Genomic DNA, 10,638 nt, shown 5'->3' with positions numbered 1-10,638 from the left:
TTAACAACATACTGCTGTAGATGGTTAACGACATGATAACAGATACCAGATCAAAGATCATAGTCCAATCGGGGCAGCGCACATTTATTTACAACACGGTATTTTGTCCAAATACGTTTATTTCACTTGTATTTCACTTCATAAATATATTCCGTTTAGGCTGACGAAAATATAGACACAATTATGTAACGTCTATTGGACAATTTTGTGATGAGTCCTCTATGTGATGACAATGAAGTAAAAAAAACTCATGAGTCAAAAAATCAAAGAGTCAGTATTCTCTTTATAGTCAAAATAAATCACATCTTTACCTAAAATAGATTATGTCCATCTAAAACAATGTAAAAGACATTGATGAAGCCACGGACGCTCATTAAACATATATGAATTTAAGCTAATTTGGCAAAAGGAAGCAAGTGACACAAATGCTATTTCGGTCCAATAGGCAAATTGTATACATATTTGAAGTATTCACTGGAATGAGTGTCATCTTTGCATGATAGCTCGACTTAATGTTTTTTTTTTTTCGGTTGTACAATATTCTTTACTTACAGTACTTCCATTTGCCACAGGAGGGCGGCATAAAACGGTCCACCGACATTGGTACAGTATTGGCTATTGGTGATAACCACTGATCTCTTACTATAGGAAAAGAGATCAGTGGTTTTACCACTTGAAAAAAAAAGTCTCTAATCCTTGGCACAGTTACGGTACTAATGTCATCCGTGGTAATAAATTCGACACAAAAACAACAACAACAACAACATAACAAACAAACAAAAAACAAATCCTCAATCTCACCTTCAGAAACTGGAAAAATGGAAAAACACAGTCAATATTGAAAGTTGGCAAGCAGGCCAGTGCTAACCGTTGATTTTGCAAACAAATTCACGTATATAAAGCCCTTTTTTCACTTGTATTTCTTAACCCCGTACTTTCTCTGACCCAGGACTATCGTTAGCCCCGTACCATTTTTTTTTCAGCTTTTTACACACGCCGATTAGTCCCGTACTAAGCTCTTGTCCGGGGCTAAGGAGAAAACTGACCTTTTTACACTCGTATTTCTTAGTCCGGTACATTCAAAACCACATGAATATTCATGATTACGCTGTGCACTGTACACGTACACGCACGCACCGGCAACACTTGATTACCTCGTTTCTGATTGGTCAGTGGGGGTCGGACTTCGTCTCCGTCGCTTAGTCCCGGTTTTTTTTTTTTTTTTTCGTTCTGTTTACACTCGCTTGCTTAAGGCACCGCAATTGTGGTGCTAACCCTGCTATTTTGTAGGGCCAGATAGTACCGGACTATCGGTGGGGCTAGCCCACTTTGGCAAAAACAAGTGTATAAACAGAAAGTGGGCTAAGGAAAGTCCGGTACCAACGGTGGGGCTAAGGCCTCCCCCCCCCCCCCCCCTAGCCCCACCGTTGGTACGGGACTAAGCAAAAATTTGCAAGTGTAAAAAGCCCTTAAAGGGGAAGGCTAGTAACTGATCAGTGGGAACAATATTGTTGTGTGAAAATGATTTGCTTCAGAATGGTCTCGTATTCAAGTAATGTGCAGTTTAATGCTTCCAGGTGAGCGTCCCTGGTCAGTGACGGAGCATTAATCTGCACATTACTTGAATATGAGACTGTTCTGAAGCAAATCATTTTCACACAACAATAGATATACCGTGAACTCTTGAATGAATCCCATAAGGATTGGAACAATCATCTCCCAGCATTTCCACTGATTCCCACTGATCAGTTACTAGCCTTCCCCTTTAATTCTCCTCGCGCAACAACATACAGACAAACAAGCAAAAAAATATGAAAGAGGTTTTTGATTTCTGACGTGCAGTTCCTTCAGTTACCATGCAGAATCTGTACGTGCATGACACATTACACACTGAAACAAATGGCGTATAGAAACTATTTCATTTGCCTCTTTTTCTTAGTATTTATGGCAATGTCGCTTAACAATGTGACGGCTTGAAATAAGGACAAAAACGAAATCAGCAACAGCAAAGAAAAACAGGTCACCGGTAGTCATGTAAGTGGGACCGAGCCATTCTCACTGATGCACGGGGGGTTGTCGGGGCTGGTTGTCCTTGCCCGCTCGGAGGAAGATGAAATCGGTGAGCCACGTCGGTGCATAGGAAAGCGGGAGAAATATGATTTTCATGTCCAGTCCGCATGAGTAGCGGGTCCTAGGCCAGCGGGAGAGCAGTGCATGGATCATCGCATTGGTCACGAGTGTGAGATTGGGCGATGTGACAAAGCTCATAAAGTTCACTGTGGCGTGGCCGACTAAAAACAAAAAAGTCATAAAAACGATAAACTGTATTAACACAATATCCATAAATTCTTTTTCAGAATTCAATTCAATCCCAACTTCGGGTTTGTTTGTTGTTGTTTTTTTGTCAACAGAATGATACATGTACATCATGGTTGCTGACATTGGACACGCATTTGAACAATATGAAAAAGCAAAATAGAAGTTTGTTTATGCCTTTGATTTACCAAAACAAACTAACACACACACACACACACACACACACAAACGAACACACTTTATCAAATTCATGAAAATCTTCCGTTGAGATGTTTTCATTGCAACTGATTGACAAATTGCCCTTCATCGACCTAAATAAGCATTGAATTGATCAGTGTTTTGGTAGAAGCCACGACAAAAATACATGTAGGTACGTACTCGAGCAGGATTCGAACCTACAACCTCCTAATCTCCGGACAGGCGTCATCTCCACTAGACCATCGAGCTTCCGCCCGACAGCAAGTGTTGGTTCTAATCATTTACAGCACGCAGCGGATACTGCGAAATTATCATGATAATTCAAATTCATGAAATTCTTCCGTCGAGATGTTTTCATTGCAACTGATTGAGAAATTGCCCTACATCGACGTAAATAAGCACTGAATTGATCAGTGTTGTATTCGTATCCATGATCATGGCTACTACACTATAAAACACTGACCAATTCAGTGCTTATTTACGTCGAGATCATGGCTACTACTAAAACACCAATCAATTCAGTGCTTATTTACATCGATGTAGGGCAATTTGTCAATCAGTTGCAATGAAGCACACTTTTACTGATGAAATGAAGGAAGGAAAAGGGATAGAAGATAAAAGGGGAGAACGAATGCAACAGACAAAAGTAGAATTGGACCAGTGAAGTGTAAATAGATTTTAAAAAAAAACATCAGAACGCAATCATTCATATGAAGAAGAAAAATTAGACTCACTCTCTTCGTAAAGGTTTGAATCATACTCGGCCTTCTTCTCGGCGGGCAGTCGCTCCCATGTCGCCTTCATCTCTGCCTTGTACCGATCGCCGTCCGTTAGATTGGTCCTAAAAAAACCCGGCTCCAAAATGCTCACTTTAATGCCGTAGTCCAGCATCCGACTTTCTCTCCTTCGGGTAAAGATGAACAAAGACACAGTGTAAGGACGACCTCTGATAAATTTCTGCACTTCGTCGTTTACGTGTTACGCATTAAAACTGTATGAATGATGAATACAAAACTGTCTCGCAGTGAGTTTGACGGTGAACAAAGAAACTGATGTTGCTAGTACATCTACAAGAAGACTGATGTTGCTAGTAAATCTTCTGCTAGTGGGAAACATTGTGCATTATTATGGACTGTCAATGCAATTATTTCTATTACTTTATCCCTCCCTTCATTCCTCAATCGAAATCCTAGCTAGACTTGCTTTTACAGAAGATCCATATCTCGTCTTCAATCTATACCATCGGCCAACATTGGTAAATTCAAGAACCACCTTTCCACTCAAGCAGTGACTATACTCGAAAATGGTTTAATGCGTAGTTTTAGAAATAAACGTGAACTGTACAGGAGTCATATCTATCACAGATTGACTTGATGTTGGAAACACACAACTATTTAAATTGAATAGTTCCTCCAAGTGAATAAAGAATAGTAACATCTTTGTTTCGTACGCGTTTTTGTTGTAGTCATTGTAATTTCATTCATCTGTTTTATTGTTATTATCGCTATTATAATCATAAATTCTTAAAACTAAACTAAACAAAACAAAACAAAATAGAGTAAATCAAAACCAAACAAAACAAATCAACATCCATGGCGTACCTCAGTGTGTCGGAAAAGGCCTGTATGCCGTACTTTGATTCGGCGTACCCGCCCGCACCCAAAGCCACTCGAGAGAGGGCGCTAGCTATGTTGACGACTCGACCTCGAGCTTTCCTTAGCAGCGGCAGGAAAGCGATGGTGACATCGATGACACCGGTGAGATTGACCCCGAGGGTGCGCTCGTAGTCTTCCTTCGAGCACCATCCGATGAGGCCAGGGGTGTGAGCAATACCGGCATTGTTCACAAGTCCCCACAGACCTGCGGAAAGAAAGTCGTTTGAGTCCCTTTCCTTCGTTGTTGTAATGATTATGATGATGACAATGATAAGATGATAATGATGATGATGATAATAATAATAGTAACAATAATGATAATGATAACGATAATAATATTAACAATAATGATAATGATGATAATAATAATATAAATACTAATACTAATACTAATACTAATACTAATACTAATACTAATACTAATACTAATACTAATACTAATACTAATACTAACAATAATAATAATGATAACGATAATAATAATAACAATAATGATAATAACAACAATGACAACAATAATGATTTTTGTTCGTCAACGCTCTTTCCCCATCCCTTTTCTCTCGGCAATTAATCTCTCTTGAGAAAACTGAGTGATCACAATAATGTGTAAGTACAATGTAATTAGTAGAACCATAGATATGGAGTTTGTAACAAAATCAAAGTGAGTATGATAATAGGTGGGGCCTCTCCATATCAAGAACTGGAAAAGACCTCTGAATACATTTAATGATAAAGTTCAGTTTCACATTTCATCGCTCTACCATTATTCATGTTCAATCCTTTTAAAGTCTTCTCTTAATTTGCCCTTCTTCTATCTCATATAATTTTCTTCCTGTCATTTATCTTCTATCATCTTTCAGTCTTACAATATTCAGTACTACCTATATTGAATTATTTTTTAAATTCTTTTCCACCTTCTGCTTCTCTGCTCCTCCTCACTCTTCCTTTCTTCCTCCTACTGCTCCTCATAATCCTAGTTAATTCTAATGAGGTTAAAGGGATGGTACAGTATTGGTTGAGATGAGACTTGGGCTTTTAACTTTTAGCGAGATACCAAGAAAACATTTATGAAATAGTACAGATCATACCATTTTGAGAGGAACTCATCGTTTATTTGTTGAAAATCGGGTGTGGAATGACTGAAACATCCAAAAACAAAGTAAAACAAAGCGATTGTAAAAAAAGGTGGGTCCCACTTTGTATTAGAATCGCTGTGTTTTGGATATCGCAGCCATTTCAAAACTAATTTTCATTAAATAAACGTTGAATTCCTCATGGAATTACATGCTCTTTCACTTACAGGAGAGGTTTCTCACTATCTCACCAAAAAAGGTTAGAAACCTGAAATTAGGTCTCAGCCAAAACTATACGATCCTTTTAACATGGGATTCTTTGTATTTCTTTGTTTATTGTTTTGTGTGTATGTGTGTGTGTGAGTGTGCGTGTGTGTGTGTGTGTGTGCGTGTGTGTGTGTGTGTGTGTGTGTGCGTGTTTGATGTCCTTTTTTTCCCCTCGGTTCAATAGATTACGAGTCCTGTCTTGCCGGATGCCCACCTTTGCCTTTGGGAAGCTTCTCCTTTACGAATCGCAAGGCGGCCTCGACACTCTCGTGATCGGTGACGTCGAGGCGAAGGGTGATCACCCTCTCCGACGTCTTCTCCTCGAGCTCCTTCTGACCTTTCGATGTCAGGCAGGCGGCGAAGACGTGGACGCCGCGGCTGTCGAGCTGCCTGGTCACAAGATTGCCGAACCCGCTGTCGCAGCCGGTAACGAGGACGTACCTGTGATGGGCAAAATTTACATGGAATATACAAAGGTAAAAATAAGTGGAACATTAGCGTCATGCTTGTCACTCAACCCGCTTCTTTTATTACTTTTAATAGTAAATGAAGTTTCTGAGCTTTGTATTCTTCATCCTCTTTCGCTCTTTTTTTATAAATTATATTTCTTTTTTCTTATTCTTATTTCTTCTTCTTTCTTCTTTTTCTTTTTCTTTTTTTTTGGGGGGGGGATTCTTTTCAATGTACCATGCTACACAATGTGGCATGGAATTAATCATTCAAAACTTACTTGTCCGTGATTCTCGTCACGAGACGAGACCGGAGCAGGCTCTCGAGCAGACGAAAGATGAAAATCGCTGCGGCCGTGAAGGCGGCAGCGATGATCACACCCCACATAGTGACTTCCATAGTTTGGTCGTATTGCGTAAACTGCAGAGAAATCAAAATGGAAAGTACAAGTAATAATTTAATAGAATATATTTATTCATATTGAATACGTCCAAGTATACGCATATATAGCTACTTAAGTTGTATTCTAACGAATTGATAGAATAATGAATAATACCCTTGTGCAATAATAATGATCCACTGAATAAGAGTATGTTCAGTGGGTAATGCAAGTCGATTCCTTCACGAAAAGATAGAGCATTTATCCCCCCCCCCCAAAAAAAAAATAATAATAATAGTAAAGTAAAATAAAATAAAAGAGAGAATCGTTATCTATGGGTGTGAAGTTTGGGGTTTTGAGGCTTTGAGTCAAATCGAAATTTTTCATAGGAAATTCTTGAAATCGTTGTTATGTGTAAATAAATTTACACCAGATTGTATGGTATATGCAGAAACCGGGAGAACACGACTGGCTAATGCTGTTAAATATCGTATGGTCAGCTTCTGGCTGAGGATCGTAAAGGGTTCTTCTGCTAAATATTCATTTAGGTGTTATACACTCCAAAGATTAATAAGTCAACAGGACACGACCTTTGTATTTAAGTGGATATCCCATATTGAGGAAATTTTAAACCATGCTGGTCTTAGTGTTGTATGGCTAAGAAAAGGGGAAGGGTCTAGTAATAACTGGATATTGAGCACCTTGAAGCTGAGAATAAGTGATATGTCTGAACAGGAATTGATGGCAAATGTTTGGTCAAAAGAGTATGTTTAAATTATAGGGTTTTTAGACGAATAGTCTCTTTGAAAGTTATTTAGTCCAGTTGAGTAAGAGGGATAGAATTTCACTGAGCCGTTTTAGATGTAGGTCAAATCAGTTGCCAGTTAATAATAGAAGATTTGTACAGTCATTTGATGAAAGAGATGTTCAATGCCCTTGTTATGATAGACATGAAACAGGTGATGAATTTCACTATGTTTTCGTATGCCCCTTCTTTGAAAAGGAAAGACAGTTATATTCAAGCAATCATTATTTGGTTAAACGTCCTTGCTCAGTACACATGTCCAGATTATTTTTATGTTCGCATTTAGGACAGCTTAAAAGATTAGTATTATTTGTGAGGCTGATTATGTCATATTTTTCAAATTTGCAGAAGCCTGAACAAGTTGAGCGTACTTTAGTCAAAAAAGAAAATAATTGTAACTCGCAGTGGCAGAAAAATTAAGCATCCAGTGATACTCGATCTCTAGTAGTTGTATGTCACGATTGTTTGGTCGTAACCTTGCTTGCCAATTTTTATATCACTGTATATAATGTTTAGTAGGTATAGACTATTTTATATACATCATTGTAATATATCACAGACATTTATCCTTTGATATTGTAATGACCATATCTTGTATTTATGTGTTGTGCTCTCATACCCCGGAATGGGTCGGAAGAGTCGAATAAAATCTAATTCCTCTTATTCTAATTCTAATCACGTATGCACAATTTGTACGCCACAGAATTCCACTTCTCTAATCAGAGCCACGAACAGATATCGCTTTACATAATCAGTAATGTCAACTACTCATTGCTGCATTACTTCAAAATGAAATATACATGAGGGAACATTGCACTACATTTATATACCTACACGTTTGAAGTTACAATCATAATAATATATATAATGTTGTGGGGAAACCTTTGACCAAAATGTCAATCCTGTAGTCTGTGGCAACTATATAGGCAGTGACATTATCTGATACGTAAAGCTGCATGATTGGGTTATTATACCACGCTGACATTCAATTGCACTACGTGGAGGGACAACTTTTCTCATTGGATTTCAAGCAGATTTTCAGGGGGAAATGAGTATGCGGGCATGAGCTAAACTGAGAAGGCATCACCAGGCCCAAACCATCGATTTTGGCGACCATTGAAGCTTTATTCACGAATGCGATAGAAGCGGTTTCACCATTTTGTGCTTTTCAGAACAGAGCTTATTCTGTTGAACAGTACGGACGCCTTTAACTACGGTCTTCCCCTCTCCCATAGACGTTTTGCATTGCCATCACGTACAGTAAGGACAACCTGGGTCAAGCGCTTTAGAATCGCTGATCTCGCGGAGAGTAGTGTATGAGAGCCAGGTATTTACAGTTGGGTTTACAGAAGGCCTACAAAATACGTACCGCTGCGAACAAAAAGAGAGCTATTTCGATGCTCTGGGGTGGTTCTGACGCAGTGCCGGGTAGTGTGAGGTACTTAACAATGGAATGCAAGCTATGAATTCATGCTCCAAATTGCAACTAACCAGTAATGTACAGAGGATTTATCACAAAGTATTATCGTATGCTGTAGGAGCCCAATATATATACACTGACAGCCGGGCCACTCGATTGGACTGGTGTTTATGGTACACAGTTTGGCGATCTTTTGAGTATACATTAATTGTACAACTAGTAATGATCGCTTACACCAGGGAGGTGAGACTAACCTCCCTGCTTACACTGATGAACACTTACCTTCCAATGACCGTTAGGCGCTTAGTCGACGGAGAAAGTGTTACCTTGGAAGCATAAAAGGTGATATGTATCTGTTTGAGAGGTCGCACATGCCAGTCTACTGTGTTCTTTCAACAGATTTGCAGTGACATATTACAGGACTCTTATAGAACACATTCAAGTAATGTATTCAGATCAACATTCAAATTCATGCGCCGGAGGGCACGTACTGTCGTATGAACCAAAAACACGGGGTATACACAACTTGTGCACGTCGCTGAACAGGTACGTTGTGTGCGAGCGGTGTTGAGGTCATCTTTATGATCCGTGTCACTGCAAGGCTGTATTTTGTGTTGTAAAGTTAAATATTAACTTTGTCTTCAAATATAAAATACCAGCAGACCACGCCTCGCGAAGTGGGACGCGTGTGGTCTACAATAACGACTATTGTCTAGATTTCTCACGAGCCTTATGCACTTGTACTGCTTTCCGCTATAATGCTGTCTCCACCAATCCTTTGATTACTAGTAGGAATAATGAAGGGTCCTAAAGTTTATTCTATGTATGCTAGTGTTGTTGTTGTTTTTTCAACATGGCACTGCTAAAACACTTATTAATTAAGTATATTTGAATCGACGCTGGACAATTTGTCAAGTTAGTAGCAAGGTACCAATTCAGTTTGTCGTTAGACTACATGCATAATAATCATCAAAGTTAACCTGAGGTTAAATCATGAACTCTAGGCTGGCCGAGAGCAAAGTGCAGAGAGGTAGGCCTATATTATCTTGAACTCTAGAGGGCTCACGTGATATGAAATAATATGGCTGAGATGAGTGACTGTCGCAAGCATTGGGGCTGGGAAAATTGCTACGAAATGTAGACCTATTTCCTCAATGTGACAAGTAATCAAAACAATTGCCGTTCATCTAAATATTTAAGCTACATTATATATATATATATATATATATATATATATATATAAATAAAGCATATATGTAACATCATTGTGTATGCATAATAATAATAATGATAATAATAATATTAATAATAATAATAATTATGATAATATTAATAATAAGAATAATGATTACAATGATAATATCAATGATAACAATAATGATGATGATAATAATAATAACAATAGTGGCCACTTGTATAACCCACAGGTCTACCTTTCAGTGCTCATGGCGCTTATATATTATAGTGTACTGTTAATATCACTTTGAAGATTCATAAGCACTTTCATCACGGACGAAGGGGGAGGTCCCCGAAATTTTGGATTTTGAATAAAAACTAATTGGCATTGAAGGCATTCTTCTATAGTGACATCACTATTGTTATGTATATGATATATCGACTTTCTTACAACTGTGTGAATCTTGTAGCAAGAAAGGTCAAATATTTGAAAAAAGAAGATCAAACATTGATAATAAAAATAGAAAATCGTACCGACCTCCTCATAATACCCCCTAATCATTTCCCTTTTATTTCCCCAAAGTTTGTAATGTTGTTACACCAAAGTACGAGCAAGAACTTTCTCTCAATTGCGTAAACCTGGGCCCCATATAATAGGATAGCAACTCTTGCTGGAATGACAACTTCCAATAGCAACAGCCAATCAGGAAGCCGGATTCTTGTAGTTACCATGACAATTGTCATTCTAGCAGGAGTTGCTATCATGTCAACTTTTTATGAAACGGGGCCCTGGTGGCAGGAAGATTATAATTATAATTATATATATATATATATATATAGTTATAGATAGGCCTATAATTATAATTATATATATATATATATATGTATATATATATGTA

At 38.2% G+C, this 10,638-nt stretch overlaps 1 protein-coding gene across 1 annotated transcript; it reads right to left on the bottom strand.

Moving 5' to 3' along the window:
* Positions 1–1,654: 1,654 nt before the first annotated feature.
* On the bottom strand, positions 1,655–9,070 carry LOC139721342 (retinol dehydrogenase 7-like). The gene is made up of 6 exons (XM_071632659.1): positions 8,846–9,070; positions 6,240–6,379; positions 5,724–5,950; positions 4,116–4,374; positions 3,249–3,418; positions 1,655–2,291 (listed from the first exon to the last, which is right to left on the bottom strand). Exons 2-6 carry the CDS (start codon positions 6,356–6,358, stop codon positions 2,056–2,058), a joined length of 1,011 nt encoding a protein of 336 aa, XP_071488760.1. The 5' UTR covers positions 6,359–6,379; positions 8,846–9,070; the 3' UTR covers positions 1,655–2,055.
* Between the last annotated feature and the right edge of the window lie 1,568 nt (positions 9,071–10,638).

This window comes from Diadema antillarum, unplaced genomic scaffold, assembly GCF_040938485.1.
Source record: "Diadema antillarum isolate AM-2024a unplaced genomic scaffold, OU_Dant_1.0 scf00000141, whole genome shotgun sequence".
Classification (NCBI taxonomy): Eukaryota; Metazoa; Echinodermata; class Echinoidea; order Diadematoida; family Diadematidae; genus Diadema; species Diadema antillarum.
The sequence above is the reverse complement of the archived record's forward strand: the minus strand, read 5'-3'. Positions and strand labels throughout refer to the sequence as shown.

Excerpts from the sequence above, each read along its gene's own strand:
- LOC139721342 (XM_071632659.1), bottom strand. The coding sequence starts at position 6,358 with ATGGAAGTCACTATGTGGGGTGTGATCATCGCTGCCGCCTTCACGGCC. Across the intron at positions 5,951-6,239 it reads GTGACGAGAATCACGGACAA|GTACGTCCTCGTTACCGGCT; the intron begins GTAAGTTTTGAA and ends TGCCCATCACAG. Across the intron at positions 4,375-5,723 it reads GAAGCTTCCCAAAGGCAAAG|GTCTGTGGGGACTTGTGAAC; the intron begins GTGGGCATCCGG and ends TTCTTTCCGCAG.